Raw genomic sequence first — 22,169 nt, 5'->3', positions numbered from 1 at the left:
TCTTGAATGGGATCCATATAGTTTTATTACAATATAGTTACAAGTATCAAACTTGTGCTCACATGAATTATTTTAATTTCTTTAATTTATATATGTTGATTTATATGTCCTTTAAATATGATAAGCTAAGTGGTAGGTTTTTTCTTAGATAAACTATAATCTTAAAATTTTATATTACAAACAAGATAGCTTAACCATTAATCCCCTATACAAATCTATAAAGAAAATTTACAATTTCTAAAAAAACAACTAGAATTTCAATATACTGAAAAGGCTCATATTTGGTTCACCTGGGATTGAGGCACGAATTGAAATTAGGACTTTTCTCTAATCCCCAAAATAGATAGTAAGCATCTCCATCATCCCCTACTATTCATAACCTAGCAGTTCACAAGATTATTATACCCACCCACCTCATGCATTATAAACACCATTGATATATTAAAATATTATAATATAATAAAATAAATTATAGGTGGCCATTTGTAATTTTAGGGTGTAGTTTAGTAAAGTTGTTGGGTTGTTTATAATTTTTCAAACTATCAAGGGGTTAGGTGTAAAGTTTTGAGAGGATTGTTTTGTTATTTGAAGGGTTCCTTATAATTTAAAAACATCAATGGGCTTTGTGTAAATTATTCAGAGGTGTTTGTAATTCACGAACTTTAAAGAGGTTGTTTGTAAAATTGTGAGCAATAAAATTTTCTGTAAAACGTTTGTTACTTTATCAACTTGCACGAGCTACTTGTAAAATTATTAAATAGCTATTTGTGAAACTTTTAAGAGGATACTTATATGTTTTAAAACTTTAAAGGGACTGGTTAAATTTTTGTAAGCGTTTGTTTGCAATAGTTTAGTGGCTGTCTATAATTATCAAACTTTATAGAAGACTATTTCTAATTTATGAATTTTCTAGGGATTGCTCATAATTTATAAATTTTAAAGGGGAAGTTTTATTATTTTATTAATTTTGTGTGCTATTCACAAGTCTCCTATTTCTCAGGATTTATTTATTATTTTTAATCTCTTGGGACTATTTGTAATTTTTTATATTTTTTGTGGTGTATTTATAAGTTAAAACTTTCAAGGGGTCATTTGTAAGCTTTTAGAAAGTTTTTATAATATTTTTAAACTCTCAGTGAGGTATTTGCCATTTTAACACTTTTCAGGAATCTAGTTGTAAAATTTTAAATGGGTGGTTTGTAGAATGTTTAGTATGATATTTATTATTTTTAAAACTTTCAAGAGGCTAGTTGTAAAACTCTTAAAGGATTGTTTATAAATTTTCAAAGGGTTACTTGTAATTTTTTAATTTATTATATGACTTTTTGTAGTTTTTAGATTTTCCAGGAATTATTAATAATTTATGGATTTGAAAAGGGGCAATTTATAATTTCTAAAATTTCATGGTCCTATTTGAAGTTTTAAAATTTTTTAGGGGTTTATTCGAAGTTTTTAAATCTTAAGTAGTTGTTAGGAAACTTCTGATATTGTAATGAGCCTATTTGAAATTTTAGAGTTATCAAGAGGTTGTTTCTAAAATTTGGATTTTAGAAACAAGTTTGAAATTTTAGAATTTTTAGGGGTTATTTGTAATTTTTAGATTTTTGAAGAGGTTCTTGAGAATTTACTAATCTAGAAAAAAAAATTTATATTAAGAACGTCTTTGGTTAATAGAATTTCAATTTAGGGATAGTTTTAACTTGACAATGATTCTTTAATAAAGATGATTACAAGAGAGGGTTTTGATTGTTAAAAGTTTTTGCTTATTGATTATTTTAATTTGATTAGTATTCTTAAGTGAAGATTGAATTAGGTGTTTACATGTCAATTTTTAATACGATAGATGAACACATGGTAGTTTTTTAACGCATGACATATTTTTGAGCCTTTGGATTAGTCTAAAAATATGCATGTGAAAGAGAGAGATGATTATGAGACTTTTTTTTTCGTTACGGGTAGTTATAATTGAATAATATTATCAAATATTTTACTATTAGAATTTTGTAATTCTTAATAGTTTTAATTTAATGAAGATTTTTAATTAGGTGAAAATCATATTTGATATCCAAGTGTCATCATCTGATAAAATAGAAGGGCTCGAGGTTTTTTTTCTATAGGTTGGACTGAATGCTATTATTTAATATGATACATGTCATGTACTTAGATGATACATGTCAATTTATTATTTCTTTAAGAAAGACGTCAATTTCTCATCACATATAAAGAAAGAGATATTGTCTTGTTAAGGCAATTAAGGCTCTAATAAACATTCAACCAATTCTTGTGGGTCCCCTCGGATTTAATATCATAGTTATACAACGTCCACTGGCTCGGGTATAAATGCAGTCTTTAGCTCACTCCCAAAATCACACCAAAGACAGAACAATTAAAAATCTAATAGAATGACTTGTGCAACAATATGGCATTCGACTCTTGTCCTTTTCTTGCTTATTGCAACGCTCTGTGCTGCGACTAATGATCATAAAGAAGTTGGTGATCTTGCAATAGCTAGAAAGCATGAGCAGTGGATGGCTGAGCATGGACGAATCTATGAGGATGAAGCTGAGAGAGCTCGACGACTTGAAATATTCAAGGACAATCTAAAATTTATAGAAGATTTTAATAATGCTAGAATGTACAACTATACTCTGGGCCTCAATGAGTTTGTCGATCTTACCACAGAAGAGTTTACAGCTATTTACAGCGGTGGATTAATGAAACCAGAAATAGATTTTATGGAGTCCCTTAGGTCCATCAAGTATGAGACTACTACGGAACAGCTCAATGTTTCAGATATCCCATCTAGTGTGGATTGGAGGACTAAGGGTGCCGTAAACCCTGTTATAAATCAAGGGAAATGTGGTAAGAAATTTTTATTCAAAGTTTTTATTAAGGGTGCCGTAAACCCTGTTATAAATCAAGGGAAATGTGGTAAGAAATTTTTATTCAAAGTTTTTATTTTGTTTCTATTTCAAGTTTTTATCTTGTTTTTAGAATAAACTACATAAAGCACCCCCCTTCTTCCACACCTATTCTTCTAGTCTTTTAAGAAACACCCTCCTCTAAAACTTAAGTTTTAAAAAAGCTATACGCGCAGTTTTGTGTTGGGTATTCAAGATCCTGAATTTCAATCTCTACAACCGACAGATCAAATAACAAGTTCGCAGGACATAAAAATAACAATTAAGAAGAAGAACATCGAGATTTATATGGTTCAGTTGACCAAGTTCGAACTATAACCATTGAGCAAGATGAGAAATGAATTACGACTAGGTATAATAGTACAAGAGAAATCCATCATATATCTATCTCTAAGCCTCACACACATGACCACTATCTCATGTTCTCTCCGAAAGAACAATCTCATCTCATGTTCTCTCACATGAGAGACTTATACAGTGCTTAACCCCTAGCACTAACTCGACCCAAAGGCCAATTTGGCTCTCTCAAAAGCCCACCAAATACTATACAATCGATAGGAGACACATTCCAACAATACGATACTTAATAAAACTATTAATTTTGTAATAGAGTTTAGTTATATTAATAAAACTATTAATTTTATAATAGAGTTTGGTTATATATATATATATATGGCCATATACGTCAGCATGCCTAATGCTAGGTTCTTTAGAAGTTTGTCCACACATCAACTCAAATGTATATAAATTCCTACCCAAACCAAGTAATTTATCATTCTTCTTCTTCTTTGTTATGTTCATCACACAGTACATGAGCGTTAACATCGTAAAATATGCGTCAAAAACTTTTTGTAGGAGCTTGCTGGTCATTCGTCACGTGTGCAGTGGTTAACATCGTAAAATATGCGTCAAAAACTTTTTGTAGGAGCTTGCTGGTCATTCGTCACGTGTGCAGTGGTAGAAGCTATAAACAAGATCAAGAATACTTTTTGTAGGAGCTTGCTGGTCATTCGTCACGTGTGCAGTGGTAGAAGCTATAAACAAGATCAAGAATGGTGAACTCTACAGACTATCAGTGCAACAACTTCTAGATTGTGACAAACGTAATCTGGGGTGCAGGGGAGGTTGGATGACAGAGGCATACAAGTACATCATCAATAATAAAGGCCTCACAAGCGAAAGTAATTATCCATACATTGGACAGCAACGGCGATATTGTTTAAATGAGAAGGCCAAAGGCATCGTGGCTACAATTACTGGTTACTCAACAGTACCTAAAAACGAGAAAGCGCTAGCCAAGGCAGTGGCACAACAGCCTGTTGCCGCCGCCATTTATAGTAAGGCGAGGGAGTTTCATCTTTACAAGTCGGGAGTATATGAAGGACCATGTCAAACTAGCATCGACCACGCTGTTACTATTGTTGGTTATGGAGAGACCGATGACAAGACTAAGTATTGGCTAGTGAAGAACACTTGGGGTACTTCTTGGGGTGAGAAAGGGTACTTCAGAATGAAAAAGGATGTCGCTTCAAGTAGAGGAACTTGTAACATTGCTACGTACGCAAGTTACCCAACCCTGGAGACCTGATGAGTGAGGTCTTATTATTGTATGGTGCGATGAGCATGGTTATGTGGTTACAGACAGACTACTTGATTATATCTGTCTAAATAAGAATAATGGACTATGTGTATTGAGCTTATCTTAAATAAATTTGCTCTATCTAAAATAAATTTTCACTATAACGTTTTCCACTATTTAGATTTTTTTCGCTTAACTACTTCTTGTTCTATGGAACGAGTTTCTGTTTTTCAAATGCGGGAATAAATGTGGCATTCTAATTGTACCCCAGTGCCAATTAGAAGACCCATGAGTAACCCAAAGGCAACCAAACTTAATATGTGGACAAAGCAAATCATGGAGATTGATGACCCAATAATTACAGGGCCATAAACCCTAGGAGCGATGATCTGCTAAATTGGAGGTGCGTGATAAATAGAAAATGATAAGTTATCGAGCTATGAATTACGAAGTGCAAAACTCTCGAATCACAACCGCACCACAATAGTTGCACTTGCATAAGATAACAAAGGCATAAAAGTTAGCTTAATTTTTAGTTACTATAAAGAAGTATGATTTTCTCTAATAAGAAGATTACAAATCAGAGGAGCTTTTGACGCAAACATCTCAATTATTAGGCTCTCTATCCATTCCTTCCCTTCAATCGGCCCAACCGTAAATATTGATGTATGTTGTCCCTTTCCGCACCATATTCTTTATTTCTTAATAAAGTAAGAGAGAGAGAATCTTGGGTAAATTTTCCTTGAGTTGAATATTGAGTGTACACATATATTTATACAAGTAGAGGAGAGTGAGGTGTGTTCTCACAACCAATGTGAGACTAAAACCCACTACAATATATTATTATCAACAGCCCCCTTCAAACTCATGTTGGATCAAACAAAGTAAGTTTGCGTACAAGAAACTAGAACTGATGAACATGTAAGGCCTTTGTGAAGAAATCTGCAAGCTCGTCAGTGGATGAGACATGAGGAAGTAGAATTATCGTGTCCTTGATAACTTGTTGACGGAAAAAATGAGTGTCGATCTTAATATATTTGTCCATTTCCTTAAATATTGGATTATTAACAATATGGAAGATACTCTTATTATCACAGTATAGAGAAGTAGGAGTCACCATGAGGCGTCTCAACTCCCTATAAGTCGGTATCCCCAATAGATATGGGCTCCTCCGTCTTTGTCCTCTTGTCGCCTTGGTCTACCCGCAACACCCTCTTGGCATGTCTCTTCCGGGCATTTTTGGACGACTCTGTTTTGGTGGAAAGTCGATTTTATTGAAGAATCCATTAGAACTTCGAACGTTACAATAAATTCAAGAAATTAGCCTTTTTATAAGACTTTCAATCAACAATTATAACTTTCTTTCAAACTACACACAATAGTAGTTCTAACTCTTATTGCTTATGTGAGATCGTTGCCGGTGCCGGGGTTTATCCGTGGACCGCCTACAGATCAGATCTGATTAGCAGAAGAATTAATCAGAGATCCTACTTCATAAAGGAAGTATTCACTGAAGTACTGAGATCGACCAAGAGAAATTAGTACTCTTCTCGAGATTAAGACCAAGCCTAATCTCAAGGAACGGGGGTATGGGGCTTCAGATCCTTCGAAAGACTACTTCTTTTTGCTGAAGTTCGTCGGGATCTAGTTTGCCTTCTTTGAAATTTCGTGCTCCTTGACTCCTCAATCCAGCAACACCTCGTCCTCTTGATAAAATTCCAGATCTGTAGAATGGAGGCATTGGGCTCATATTTATAGGGCCTCGAATGCGGGTATTTGGATGAGATGAGAGATTTGGCCTTATCTTTAGTTAATGACAGCCTATCCACGTATAGAAATGATATCAAATCAGTTGGGAACCCCTGGAACAGATAAATCCTGTGAAAACCACTTAAATAACCGTCGAAAACGCGTTTGGAGCTCGGAGTTGCGTGACGAACACTGGTGACCCACGTGGGCGTAGGTCACCCATGGGTGGCCCGCGTGAGCGCGGGTCACCAAGGGGTGACCCGCATGACCGCGGGTCACCTCTTGGTGATCCCCGTGTGCATGGGTCACCAAGTGGCGACCTGCTCCTCCACATGGGTTCCGAGTCACTCCCTCTCTCTCTCTTTACTTTTTGGTGTTTCCCGACTTTTCCTGGCTTGTATTTTCACCGTTCTGCGTATTTTGTTGTCTCGTTGAGTTGTACATTTTGCTGAGGGACTGACCAATGAACGCGTCGGTCACTTGGGGGTGTGTGTTAAATAGAAATGATAAGTTATCGATGTGGCATTCTAATTGTACCCCGGTGCTAATTAGAAGACACATGAGTAACCCAAAGGCAACCAAACTTAATATGAGGACAAAGCAAATCATGGAGATTGATGACCCAATAATTACATGGCCATAAACCCCAGGAGCGGAGATCTGCCAAATTGGAGGTGTGTGATAAATAGAAAATGATAAGTTATCGAGCTATGAATTAGGAATTGTAAAACTCTCAAATCACAACCACACCACCATAGTTGCACTTGCATAGGATAACAAAGGAATAAAAGTTAGCTTAATTTTTAGTTACCATAAAGAAGTACAATTTTCTCTAATAAGAAGATTACAAATCAGAGGAGCTTTTGATGCAAACATCTCAATTATTGGGCTCTCTATTCATTCATTCCCCTTCAATCGGCCCAATCGTAAATATTGATGTACGTTGTCCCCATCCACATCATATTATTTATTTCTTCTTAAAGTAAGAGAGAGGAAGAGAATCTTGGGTAAATTTTCCTTGAGTTGAATATTGAGTGTACACATATATTTATACAAGTAGAGGATGGTGAGGTGTGTTCTCACAACCAATGTGAGACTAAAACCCACTACAATACATTATTATCAACAACCCCCTTCAAACTCATATTGGATCAAACAAAGTGAGTTTGTGTACAAGAAACTGGAACTAATGAACAAGTAAGGCCTTTGTGAAGAGATCTGCAAGCTCGTCAGTAGATGAGACATGAGGAAGTAGAATTATCTTGTCCTTGATAACTTATTGATGTACAAAATGAGCGTCAATCTTAATATGTTTGGCACTCTCATGAAATATTAGATTATTAACAATTTGGATGACACTCTTATTATCATAGTAGAGAGGAGTAGGAGTCGTAATAAAAATACCAAAATCACTGAGAAGACGACAAAGATGAATAATTTCTTTAGCTGTTGTCAACATTGCAAGATACTCTGCCTCGGTACTAGAAAGAACAATCATATCTTGTTTCTTACTCCGCCAGGAAATAAGAAAATCACCTAAAAATATACAATAACCTGTGGTAGATTTTTTGGTAGTGGAATCACTAGCCCAATCAGCATCAGAATATGCACAAAGTCCTAACTTAAATATAGCAGGAAATAAAAAAGAGCGGGTGCTAGTACCCCGGAGATATCGAAGAATCGATAATAAGATAGCATAGTGTACAGAAGTGGGGTACTAACAAATTGACTGAAAATATCAACAGCATGAGAGGTATCTGGTCGAGAGATGCACAGATAGACCAACTGGCGAACAAGATGTCGATATTGGGTAGGATCAGATAGAGGCTCACCATCAGTAGAGCGAAGTTTAACATTTTGTTGGAGTGGAGTATTGACAGTTGCATCGTCAGTTAGCTCAACTTGATCTAGAATACCCAAGAGATACTTCTGTTGAGACAGTAGTATACCACGCAGGTCTTGAGAAATTTCTAGACCAAGAAAATACCAAAGAGATCAAAGATCCTTCATGTAGAACTATTGTTGCAACTGAGATTTTACGTATTGTATATCAGCCACATCATCACATGTAATGATCATATCATCTACATAGATGAGTAATAAAACTCTGTCACGCGATGTAGTGCGAACAAACAGAAAAACATCTTTATGACTTTCCATAAAGTCCGCATTGAGCACGACATCACGAAAACGCTCAAACCAAGCACGAGGTGCCTGCTTGAAACCATAAACAGCACAGCGAAGGGGACATACATGTCTTGGAGGAATATTGGACCGTGGACGTGGTGGCATATATATTGTCTCAAATAAAGAGCCATGAAGAAAAGTATTTTTGACATCCATCTAGTATAAGGCCAGTGATGAGCAGCAGCAGTCGCAAGTAAAGTACGAATGATGGGCATCTGAGTAACAGGAACAAATGTCTCCTCATAACTAATACCTTATTGCTGAGTAAAATTTTGAGCAACTAAACGAGCTTTCCGAAGTTCAATGATGCCATTAGGATGAAACTTGACCTTATAAACTCATTTACTACCAACAAGAGAGATCCCAGGAGGACAGGGAACAACATCCCAGGTATGAGTTTGCTAAAAGGCTTGAAATTCCTCAGCCATAGTCTGTCACCACTCTGAAATTTGAACTGCCTATTGAAAGGACTTTGGCTTAACGGTAGTATGAATAGAACTAAGAAAGTTATGAAAGATAGGTGAATAAGAAGTAAACAAAGTATACCGGGCAGACATGATATGTGGGCGTTTGCCTCGACGAAGAGCAAGAGGAACCTCAGGTGGGGAAGATGTTGGCGCAGGTGTGTGGAGATCAACAGTATATTCTGGAGTGAGAATTGTGTCCACGGGATAAGAATCAGATGGTGTAAGAGAATGCTTGGGGGAGGAAGAGTCAACAGAAGGAGATGAAGAGATGTCAGGGAGATCTCAAAAGGAAAACTGATGTGAAGAAGTGGGTGATGTAGTTGACGGGGAAGCATGATTAGTAGAGTGGTGGAAATTAAAATCATCAGAAGCAGAATAATATAGAGAATCCCCTTTGATCTGAACATGATGAGATATATGAACTCAACGAGTTGCGGGATCATAACAACGATAACCTCGATGTTCCGAACTAATTCCTAAATTGACATAAGAAACAGCTTTGGGAGACAATTTATTACATTCGTTAGATGACAGAAGAACAAAACATCGTCAACCAAAAACACAGACTAGATCATAACGGGGAGGATGAGTATAAACACGACTATAAGGAGTAGCACCAAAAAGAGAGGATGGAGTGATATTAATGGCATGAGTCGTGGTGAGAATGGTCTCAGCCCAGAAACGATGAGGAACAGAGTAAGAAATAAGTCTAGATCGAGCGGTATTGAGGATATGACGATGTTTGTGTTCAGCAACACCATTTTGCTCATGAGTGTAGGGACATGACTTTTGAAAGATAGTCCCATGAGATGACATGATAGAGCGCATAGTAGAGGATAAGTACTTTTTGACATAATCAAGACGAAAAACTTTAATACGAGATTGCCATTGAGTGAAAATCATAATAGTGAAGGCTTGATAAGCAGTAAGAACGTCAGAGTGATTCTTAAGTAGGTAAACCCATGTAAAACGAGAGAAATCGTCGATAAAACTAACATAATATAAGTAGCAAGATGATGAAGGCAAATGAGCTAGCCTCCAAATATCAGAATGTACTAAATCAAAAAAGGAAGTGGATACGGATGTACTCATTTTAAATGGTAAAACGGTGAACTTAGCCAATTAGCAACCAATACATGACTCAATACTAGAACTAGATGATACAGGACCAAGTACTCCAGACTGAATAAGACTCTCCAGCCTTTTATTAGACACATGATCAAGTCATCTATGTCACAAATTGGCAGAAAATATGGTAGAGGGTTTTGACGAACAAACAGAAGAAACAAGAGAACGTGGGCATATAGACTCTAGAAGGGGAAGATATTTCAGAAAATACTGTTTGTGCCTCCTACAACCCGTCCCAACCATCTTGCCTGCTTGTGGATCCTGCACAATACAAGTATCAGAAAAAAATGAGATAAGCATGCCAACCATATATAAAGAGCTAATAGAAATTAAATTCAAGCACAGCTAAGGAGCCACATAGACGTGACCAAGTGTTAAACGTCCAGATGGATTATTTTGTGGGGGTAATAGAGCCATACTGGGTGATGGACAATGGTTGTCTAGCAATTGTGTAGATAGGGGGAAGAGAAAATGAAGTGAAGACAGATGATAAAAGTGAGGCAGTACAAGTCATATGAAAGGAACATGCAGAGTCAAAAATCTAAAGATTATTCATACCAGAGATCGAAGGATTAGCTGAAGAACCAACAAAATGCATACTAGAGAGTTGTGCGGCGGTGTAGAGGTGATATGCTAAAAAGCATCAAGTTGACAACAAAGACTTTCAATAGCTTGAATATTAGAGTCTGAAGTAGTAGAAGTTATAGCATTAGCCAGCAATCCTTGTGTACGAGAGGGTTGAGACTGAGGGGTCGCCAACCACGACTAATACCTAAGGAACGTAACTCAGGATCAAGCTTGAAGCATGTCTCAATGCAGTGTCCTTCCTTCTTGCAATATTTGCGAGAGATCTTAAATCGAGTCTGTGGAGAGGGAGCCTATGGAGAAGTATAATTCATTACAGAATCAGTGACAGGTATAGACAGAATAGTCTCGAGTGAAGAGGTAGGAGTGTTTGTTAACAAATTGAGTTATGTTGTCTGCTGTCGGGTCTCATAAGCAGTAAGAGCTTCCATAATTGAGGCCAAAGTTGGAAATTGAGGCTGATAAAGTAGTTGATCAGTCATAGTTGAATATTCAGGAAGGGACTGAAATAGTTAATGCACCTCATGTCGTTCGTACGAGGCTAGCCAATCTTCATATGTGGAATTACGTCTAGGAAGCATAAAGCGTAATTCTATCCAAAAAGCTTGCATTTGTCCAAAATAAGACTGCAGAGAGGAACTACCTTTGTATTGTAGAGCAATGCATTGTAGAAGATATGCCTCCCGTTCACCAAAGAACTTAGTGAAATGCTCAGTGAGGCGAGTCCACATAGCTCGAGCAGAGGGAAGCGAACCAATCTCGACAGTGAGACCAGAGCCAACACAACGAGTGAGATAATCCATGATACGAAATTCCTGCAACTGCCAGTGTAAACCCTCCTTGACATAGAGAGCACGAGTGGTCTGAAGATCGATATCACCACTGCCAGATGTAATAGTACTAGATGAAGCAACAGTGCTTGATGGACGGTGGAACCGGTCCCGTACTGGTGAGATGATCAAGAAAACCAGCGCCACGCAAGGCATTGGTGATAATAGTGGACCACCCTGCCCAGTGACTTTGACCATTAAGGTTCAAAGGTGGTTTGAGAATCTTCTCTGAAGGAGACATAACAACAATGTTGAGACAAATGTTAAGACGTCGAGATTGATTGAAACAGTGATTTTGTTACTGACTGCGAAACGACAATGTCGTTCGTTTAAGGCCGAGAGACGGCTTGAAACGGCGATGTCGTTAATTTGAGACCGAAAGACAGTCTTGAAAACGGTGATGCAATAAATTTGAGACCAATAAATGGTCTTGAAACGACGATGCTGTTAAAATAGAACCCGAAGGTTTAAAATAGAACCCGAAGGTTAAAATGAGAAAGCAAAATGCGTTAAGAGGCGGTAAAGCAGCAAAGCCAAGATTTGACAAAAGAATGCACAAGTGTTAAAAAAATTTATTAGAAGGGAAATAATAACCCTATCTCTGATACCATGTTAAAGTAAGAGAGAGAATATTGGGTAAAATTTTTTTAAGTTGAATATTGAGTGTACACATATATTTATACAAGTAGATGAGGGTGAGGTGTGTTCTCACAACCAATGTGGAACTAAAACCCACTTCAATACATTATTATTTCTAATTCCGACCAGTTATCAAAAAGTGCAGAGAAGTACAAGGATAGGAAAACTATATATGGCAATATATATATATGGTTATCTATATATGGTTGAACTTGATTTTGGCAGATTATATATATAGATGGAATTCATTATAGTGACCTATATATATGGACGGCTTATTTATCAAAACTAAGAAAAAAAGTTTTTTCTCTCAATTATGTTTTTTCTACATGGTATCAGAGATCCTATGGGGATCCCGTTCTTCTTCCTCCATTCTCCTTATCCACTCAGACCTTCATCGAGACACCTTCTTCTATGTTTCTTGCCTCTTCATAGTGATCGGTCTCCATTGATCTTCATGGTTTTGTGATCTTCAGATGATCTGAGGATTAAGATTTCCTTAACCTATGCGAAGTCATAGATAGAAGAAGAAGATCTGAAGTCGAAGTTTCGGATCTAGCCAATCTCAAGTAGTTAAACTCTCCAAGCGAAAATGGCAGAGGTGGAAGCAATGGAGTAGCGTACTCTCCGTTGCATATTATCACAGCGAAGCTCGACGAACATATTCATGTAGAGTAGTCTAGATCAGCTCTGCTCTTCGTTACGGGTCGTGGAAAGAAAGTTCATCTTACGTGAACTCTCTTGTGATGTCATGGCTGCCCTCATCAATGACACCACAGGCCAAGAAGATGGTTTACTACCTTGAAACTGATAGATCTACATCATAAAACTTGAGATCTAAAACCATATAGCCATGATTAATTCAAAGAGATTAACAAGGATCTAAATGAGCGGAAGCTTATACCTGAATCCATAGATTGATCTTGATTTTGGGTTTTGGATCTTCTAACCTTAGGGTTTCTCTTTTAGCCGAATTTCTCTCTTAGATGGGGGTGAAGAGAATTAGAGAATGTAACCCTAGGTTAGGGACCATAACCCCTTATTTATAGATGTTGTACTTTTGTAATTTAGCCCCTCAATAAATTACAATTACAACCTGGTATCTGCACATATGACCCCATGATTATATTTAAATACCAAATTAACCCAACTTAATTGATCACTCAAGTGGGTTATCCTGAAAGATAGCAATACACATTGATTAATCATATGTGCCCACAAATAGATTTATTAGATTAAATCCAACAATCTCCCACTTGGGCACCATATGATTCCTTAAAGTGTGTATAACCTTATGAGCTCAAAAATGCTATCACTGAATTGGTATTTCCGAACAATCTCGTCCATTGACTATATCAATATAGGATCAAAGCGGCCTTCGTCACATTTATCGTGACTCGACCCATCAATGGTCACATATACCAATACAATCAAATGACATAGATCAATCATGGATGTGCAGCATGAAAATTACATGCAATGTGATCAGTACATGTCTATTTTCAACTGGTCCTCCTTAGTGAGGTCAAAACCAAACATAATGTAACAGAGTGTCTTAACTGAAAACTTTATTCTGATCAGACAATACAAACAAACATAAAGCACCACAAATACAAACTCCCACTAAAACATAATATCCTCAAATAATACCACACCCATATGAGCAGTATGCTCATGAAAGACCTTAGGTGGCAATCCCTTAGTAAGAGGATCAGCTATCATGGAGTTTGTCCCAATGTGCTCTATGGATATCTGTCCACTCTGTACCCTTTCTTTCACAACCAGGAACTTAATGTCAATATGTTTTGACTTAGTTGAGCTCCTGTTGTTATTGGAATACATTACTGCAGATTTATTGTCACAATATAACCTTAGTGGTCTTTCAACATTTTCCAAAATGCGCAGTCCCGTGACAAAATTTCGCAGCCATATTCCCTGATTGGATGCCTCATAGCAAGCTACAAATTCTGCTGCCATAGTGGAGGAAGCTACTAGTGTTTGTTTGACACTTTTCCATGATATAGCTCCTCCTGCTAACATATAAATGTAGCCTGATGTAGACTTCCTGCTATCTTGGCATCCAGCAAAATCAGAGTCCGAATACCCAATGACCTCTAATTTCTCTGATTTTCTGTATGTGAGCATGTAATCTTTTGTTTTCTGAAGATACCTCATAACCCTTTTGACTGCTATCCAATGATCCATACCAGGGTTGCTTAAGTATCTGCCTAACATCCCAACAATGTACGCAATATCCGGACGCGTACATACCTGAGCATACATTAGACTTCCTACAGCCGAAGCATAAGGAATCTTCTGCATTTCCTGAATTTCAAGGTTACCTTTAGGGCACTGATTGAGACTAAACTTGTCTCCTTTAGCAACAGGGGTGTCACCTGGTCTGCAATCTTGCATGCCAAACCTTTTAAGTACCTTATCGATATAGCTCTTTTGTGATAATCCAAGAATACCCCGAGAGCGATCTCGATGTATCTGGATCCCTAATATAAAAGAGGCGTCCCCAAGATCTTTCATCTCAAAATTCTTTGATAGAAATCTCTTGGTTTCGTGCAACATGCCTATATCATTAGTGGCAAGCAAGATGTCATCCACATACAGAACCAGAAAAATATACTTACTCCCACTGAACTTGTGATATACACAGTCATCAACAATGTTCATCTCAAAACCGAACGAGATAACTATTTGTTGAAACTTATGATACCATTGACGAGGAGCTTGCTTGAGTCCATAGATGGATTTCCTTAATTTGCAAACCATATTCTTTGGGTCTCCTGACACAAAGTTTTCTGGTTGCACCATATAAATCATCTCATCAATGTCTCCATTGAGAAATGCAGTCTTAACATCCATCTGATGTAACTCAAGATCATAATGAGCAACAAGTGCCATGATTATTCTGAAAGAGTCTTTCGATGAAACCGGAGAGAAAGTCTCTGTATAATCAATGCCTTCCTTTTGAGTATAGCCTTTAGCCACAAGACGCGCCTTATACCTCTCCACATTACCGTTTGCATCCCGCTTGGTTTTAAAAATCCATTTACAACCAATTGGTTTTGCACCTTCTGGCAATGGGACAAGTTCCCAAACCTTATTGTCTTGCATAGACTTATACTCTTCATTCATGGCATCAATCCACTGTTGAGAGTTAGAACTTTTCATGGCCTGAGAGAAGTTGATTGGATCATCTTCTAACATTCCACTACTTTCCTCATGTTCTTGGAGAAATACAATATAATCATCCGGAATAGCATTTCTCCTTTCTCTCGTGGATCTCCTTAATGGCACTGGTTCTTGAGGTTGTTGAGTTTGTTCTTCTGGAACAGGGAGTTGTTCAACATTATCATCTTGAGGTTCCGGATTTACTTCTTGAGCAACAACAGGTATAGGAACCTGAATATTGTCAAAAGTAACTGTATGGATTGGATCTGAAGCCAATTCCTCCTCAAAACTAATGTCTCTAACCTTATTTCTCCCCCCAAACTCAACATCCTCAAAGAATGTTGCTGTTCCCGTCTCAAAAATATTCCTTATAGTGGGATCATAAAACTTATAGCCCCTAGAGCGATCAGGGTACCCAATAAAGTAGCTGCTAACTGTTTTGGAGTCCAATTTCTTTTCATTTGGCCTATAAGGCCTTGCCTCAGCTGGACATCCCCAAATATGTAAATGCTTTAAACTGGGCTTTCGACCAGTCCAAAGCTCATAAGGTGTTTTAGCAACTGCTTTACTTGGTACTCTATTCAGAATGTAAGCTGCTGTCTTAAGTGCTTCTCCCCAGAGTGACTCTGGTAAAGAAGAATGAGCAATCATACTTCTTACCATATCCTTAAGAGTCCTGTTTCGTCTTTCAGCTACACCATTCATGCTAGGTGAACCCGGCATAGTGTACTGTGGGACGATACCGCATTCCTCTAGGTATCTAGCAAATGGTCCTGGACGTTGTTCACCTGAACCATCATATCTACCGTAGTACTCACCACCACGATCAGATCTTTTTAGCAAAACGCTTCTCAATTTCGGCAAGGAAATCTTTAGCCTTAGTAATCCCTTCGGATTCTATGCCCCTGAAGGCTTCCGGAACGCCGCGCTTAATGATCATAAGACTCATGCGATTTGAACGCTCCCACTTCTCATGCTCCTTCTTTGCATCAGGAGTGCTATCCGCATTGAGAGGTTGGGGTTGTTCAGTTCTTAATGCATAGTCAAGATCCATGCAGCCAAGAACAATTAATATGTTCTCTTTCCAAACCTTGAAGTTTGTCCCATTTAGCATGGGAATTGAGTTGATGTTAGCAGAAATTGTTGCAGCAGATGCATTAGCTGAAATAAAACAAAAGAATGCTCACATCAATAACCATAATCAATAAAATTCAAATAATGACAATCCCCATCCAAGATACCGGCACAACATTAATATCAAGTCTTTGGACAGTAATATTAACTTGTAAGTGATATCTTGTTGCAATGATCAAACATTGACAATAACTCATGTCAAATAATGAAACTATCTTTGGATCGATTCATTATTCACATGTAAACCTTATAATTGTCACACGCTTATCATCGCAGATGTGTATACAGTCTAAATAAATATTAACATTCCTTTGGGCCGATTAAATATTTACACGAAAGCATACACACAAACATCTCACATTCCTCATGAACAATCTACACAAGAGAGGTTACTTTGGCAACTTCTTGTTTCAATTAATCAGTTGGAGTGAGAGACAACCTTAATACCCTAGTGTCATAATATTTGAATTAAATAATTGATTAAAAAACCGAATTAGATTTAAGTTAAAAATTTTAATTTAAATCAACTGAATTTCCAAAAACTTAATTGGGGTCTCACAGCTTAAATAGGGCCCATAACTTAAATAAATTAAGTATACCAAAGTGGACCCATGAAAAGCCGATGCTTAACCATAATGAACACGAAGTTCCCTTAACTTCGAACGCGAGGTTCGACTGTATTGAGCACGAGACTCACTTAAGCACGAACGCGAGGTTCGTCAAAATTGAGCTTGACGCTCACCTGAGTTGAACGCGAGGTTCACTTTAGAACGAACGCGAGGTTCGTTAAAATTGAGCTTGACGCTCGCCTGAGTTGAACGCGAGGTTCACCTTAGAACGAACGCGAGGTTCGTTAAAATTTGAGCGCGAGCTCACCTGAGTTGAACGCGAGGTTCACCTTAGAACGAACGCGAGGTTCGTTAAAATTGAGCTTGACGCTCACCTGAGTTGAACGCGAGGTTCACCTTAGAACGAACGCGAGGTTCGTTAAAATTGAGCTTGACGCTCACCTGAGTTGAACGCGAGGTTCACCTTAGAACGAACGCGAGGTTCGTTAAAATTGAGCTTGACGCTCACCTGAGTTGAACGCGAGGTTCACCTTAGAACGAACGCGAGGTTCGTTGAAATTGAGCTTGACGCTCACCTGAGTTGAACGCGAGGTTCACCTTAGAACGAACGCGAGGTTCGTTGAGCGCGAAGCTCGGTTAAAATTGAACGAACGCGAGGTTCGTTTGAGGTAACCACCTCCTTAATTTTCGCCATGAACCCTTAGGGTTTCAAATTGAAACCGCCGCCGCAGAACCCAAAAAGTCTTTGATTTTTATTTTCAAAACAGATCCAGAATTGGAAAAAATTGAAGGAAAAAATCAAAGAAAAATCAAAAAATTCCCAAAAGTTACTGTTCACCGTTTTATTTTTCAAAACAGATCCAGAATTGGAAAAAATTGAAGGAAAAATCAAAGGAAAATCCAAAAAATTCCCAAAAGTTACTGTTCATCCGGAAAAAATACTTTACTTTTCATCCGAAAAAAAAATTTCGTTACTGTTCATCCGAACCCAAAAATTGAATCTTTAACCAGAGATTTAAGATCAAAAACCCAATAAAACTTAAATCCCTAAGAATTAATCAAGGTGGCTCTGATACCACTTGTTAGATCTACATCAAAACTTAAGATCTAAAACCATATAGCCATGATTAATTCAAAGAGATTAACAATAATCAAAAGAGCGGAAGCTTATACCTGAATCCATGGATGAAATCTTGATTTGGGTTTTTTATGATCTTCTAACCTTAGGGTTCCTCTAAAAATCCGAATTTCTCTCTTAGATGGGGGTGAAGAGAATTAGAGAATGTAACCCTAGGTTAGGGACCATAACCCCTTATTTATAGATGTTGTACTTTTGTAATTTAGCCCCTCAATAAATTACAATTACAACCTGGTATCTGCACATATAACCCCATGACTTATTTAAATACCAAATTAACCCAACTTAATTGATCACTTTAGTGGGTTATCCTGAAAGATAGCAATACACATTGATTAATCATATGTGTCCACAAATAGATTTATTAGATTAAATCCAACAGTTTATGGATACATTTTTTTAAAGAGGCTTAAATTGTGTATAACCTTATGAGCTCAAAAATTGCTATCACTGAAATGGTATTTCCGAACAATCTCGTCCATTGACTATATCAATATAGGATCAAAGCGGCCTTCGTCACATTTATCGTGACTCGACCCATCAATGGTCACATATACCAATACAATCAAACGACATAGATCAATCATGGATGTGCAGCATGAAAATTACATGCAATGTGATCAGTACATGTCTATTTTCAACTGGTCCTCCTTAGTGAGGTCAAAACCAAACATAATGTAACAGAGTGTCTTAACTGAAAACTTTATTCTGATCAGACAATACAAACAAACATAAAGCACCACAAATACAAACTCCCACTAAAACATAATATCCTCAAATAATACCACACCCATATGAGCAGTATGCTCATGAAAGACCTTAGGTGGCAATCCCTTAGTAAGAGGATCAGCTAACATGGAGTTTGTCCCAATGTGCTCTATGGATATCTGTCCACTCTGTACCCTTTCTTTCACAACCAGGAACTTAATGTCAATATGTTTTGACTTAGTTGAGCTCCTGTTGTTATTGGAATACATTACTGCAGATTTATTGTCACAATATAACCTTAGTGGTCTTTCAACATTTTCCAAAATGCGCAGTCCCGTGACAAAATTTCGCAGCCATATTCCCTGATTGGATGCCTCATAGCAAGCTACAAATTCTGCTGCCATAGTGGAGGAAGCTACTAGTGTTTGTTTGACACTTTTCCATGATATAGCTCCTCCTGCTAACATATAAATGTAGCCTGATGTAGACTTCCTGCTATCTTGGCATCCAGCAAAATCAGAGTCCGAATACCCAATGACCTCTAATTTCTCTGATTTTCTGTATGTGAGCATGTAATCTTTTGTTTTCTGAAGATACCTCATAACCCTTTTGACTGCTATCCAATGATCCATACCAGGGTTGCTTAAGTATCTGCCTAACATCCCAACAATGTACGCAATATCCGGACGCGTACATACCTGAGCATACATTAGACTTCCTACAGCCGAAGCATAAGGAATCTTCTGCATTTCCTGAATTTCAAGGTTACCTTTAGGGCACTGATTGAGACTAAACTTGTCTCCTTTAGCAACAGGGGTGTCACCTGGTCTGCAATCTTGCATGCCAAACCTTTTAAGTACCTTATCGATATAGCTCTTTTGTGATAATCCAAGAATACCCCGAGAGCGATCTCGATGTATCTGGATCCCTAATATAAAAGAGGCGTCCCCAAGATCTTTCATCTCAAAATTCTTTGATAGAAATCTCTTGGTTTCGTGCAACATGCCTATATCATTAGTGGCAAGCAAGATGTCATCCACATACAGAACCAGAAAAATATACTTACTCCCACTGAACTTGTGATATACACAGTCATCAACAATGTTCATCTCAAAACCGAACGAGATAACTATTTGTTGAAACTTATGATACCATTGACGAGGAGCTTGCTTGAGTCCATAGATGGATTTCCTTAATTTGCAAACCATATTCTTTGGGTCTCCTGACACAAAGTTTTCTGGTTGCACCATATAAATCATCTCATCAATGTCTCCATTGAGAAATGCAGTCTTAACATCCATCTGATGTAACTCAAGATCATAATGAGCAACAAGTGCCATGATTATTCTGAAAGAGTCTTTCGATGAAACCGGAGAGAAAGTCTCTGTATAATCAATGCCTTCCTTTTGAGTATAGCCTTTAGCCACAAGACGCGCCTTATACCTCTCCACATTACCGTTTGCATCCCGCTTGGTTTTAAAAATCCATTTACAACCAATTGGTTTTGCACCTTCTGGCAATGGGACAAGTTCCCAAACCTTATTGTCTTGCATAGACTTATACTCTTCATTCATGGCATCAATCCACTGTTGAGAGTTAGAACTTTTCATGGCCTGAGAGAAGTTGATTGGATCATCTTCTAACATTCCACTACTTTCCTCATGTTCTTGGAGAAATACAATATAATCATCCGGAATAGCATTTCTCCTTTCTCTCGTGGATCTCCTTAATGGCACTGGTTCTTGAGGTTGTTGAGTTTGTTCTTCTGGAACAGGGAGTTGTTCAACATTATCATCTTGAGGTTCCGGATTTACTTCTTGAGCAACAACAGGTATAGGAACCTGAATATTGTCAAAAGTAACTGTATGGATTGGATCTGAAGCCAATTCCTCCTCAAAACTAATGTCTCTAACCTTATTTCTCCCCCCAAACTCAACATCCTCAAAGAATGTTGCTGTTCCCGTCTCAAAAATATTCCTTATAGTGGGATCATAAAACTTATAGCCCCTAGAGCGATCAGGGTACCCAATAAAGTAGCTGCTAACTGTTTTGGAGTCCAATTTCTTTTCATTTGGCCTATAAGGCCTTGCCTCAGCTGGACATCCCCAAATATGTAAATGCTTTAAACTGGGCTTTCGACCAGTCCAAAGCTCATAAGGTGTTTTAGCAACTGCTTTACTTGGTACTCTATTCAGAATGTAAGCTGCTGTCTTAAGTGCTTCTCCCCAGAGTGACTCTGGTAAAGAAGAATGAGCAATCATACTTCTTACCATATCCTTAAGAGTCCTGTTTCGTCTTTCAGCTACACCATTCATGCTAGGTGAACCCGGCATAGTGTACTGTGGGACGATACCGCATTCCTCTAGGTATCTAGCAAATGGTCCTGGACGTTGTTCACCTGAACCATCATATCTACCGTAGTACTCACCACCACGATCAGATCTGACGGTTTTAATTCTTCTGTTGAGTTGATTCTCAACTTCAGCTTTATAGGCTTTGAACATGTCCAGAGACTCAGATTTTTCATGAATAAGATATAGGTGCCCATAACGTGAGTAATCGTCTATGAATGATATAAAATATTGTTGACCATTCCAGGATTCCGTAGGGAATGGCCCACAAATATCCGTATGTATCAATTCTAAGACATCCGAAGATCTGTTGGCACCTAATCTCTTCACTTTGGTCTGTTTTCCCTTGATACATTCAACACATACGTCGAAGTCCGAAAAATCAAGGGAATCCAAAATGCCATCAGACACAAGACGCTCAACTCTACCTTTTGAGATATGACCTAAGCGCTTATGCCATAATGTCGCCGAATTTTCCTTATTTAATTTACGCTTAGTACCACGTGATTCCACATGCAAGGATTCATTGTAAGAAGCAATTGTATCAAGCAAATATAGGTTGTCATAAATACTCAAGTAACCGGTTCCCACAACATTTGAATTAAAAGATAAACTGAATTGACTGTTTCCAAATGAACAAGAATAACCTGATTTGTCCAATACAGAAACAGAAACCAAATTCCGTCTAAAAGACGGTACTACAAAAGTATCTTTTAAATCCAAATAATAACCAGTTCCTAACAACAACCTAAAGTGCCCAATTGCTTCCACATCTACCGATTGTCCGTCGCCCACAAAGATGTGTCTTTCAACATCACTTGGCTTTCGGTAGCTCAGGCAACCCTGCATAGAAACACTTATGTGAGTAGTAGCACCAGAGTCTAACCACCAAGTGTTTCTAGGTACTGAAGCTAAATTAACCTCAGAACAGACCAAAGCAAGGAACGTACCCTTATTATCACGCCAGGCGTGATATTTTGTACAGTCCTTCTTTACATGTC

General features: G+C 37.7%; 1 protein-coding gene and 1 long non-coding RNA gene across 3 annotated transcripts in view; both read left to right on the top strand.

Moving 5' to 3' along the window:
* LOC109842781 (zingipain-2-like) overlaps positions 1–4,652 on the top strand; it is a 36,027-nt gene extending 31,375 nt beyond the window's left edge. The window contains exons 1-2 of one of the 2 annotated variants that reach the window (XM_020411663.1): positions 2,357–2,862; positions 3,917–4,652. In XM_020411663.1, the coding sequence (XP_020267252.1) occupies positions 2,403–2,862; positions 3,917–4,509 (1,053 nt within the window). In that variant the 5' untranslated portion in view covers positions 2,357–2,402 and the 3' untranslated portion in view covers positions 4,510–4,652. Of the gene's footprint in view, positions 1–2,356; positions 2,863–3,916 lie in introns of those variants that run through there. The other variant, XM_020411664.1, reaches the window with a different exon arrangement.
* On the top strand, positions 2,892–3,904 carry LOC109842782. Its single transcript, XR_002247394.1, has 2 exons — positions 2,892–2,931; positions 3,847–3,904. It is a non-coding gene; the product is annotated as an uncharacterized LOC109842782 (long non-coding RNA).

Source organism: Asparagus officinalis, chromosome 5 (genome assembly GCF_001876935.1).
Source record: "Asparagus officinalis chromosome 5, Aspof.V1, whole genome shotgun sequence".
Lineage (NCBI taxonomy): Eukaryota > Viridiplantae > Streptophyta > Magnoliopsida > Asparagales > Asparagaceae > Asparagus > Asparagus officinalis.
Note: the sequence above shows the minus strand (reverse complement) of the source record. Positions and strands in the feature narration are given on the sequence as shown.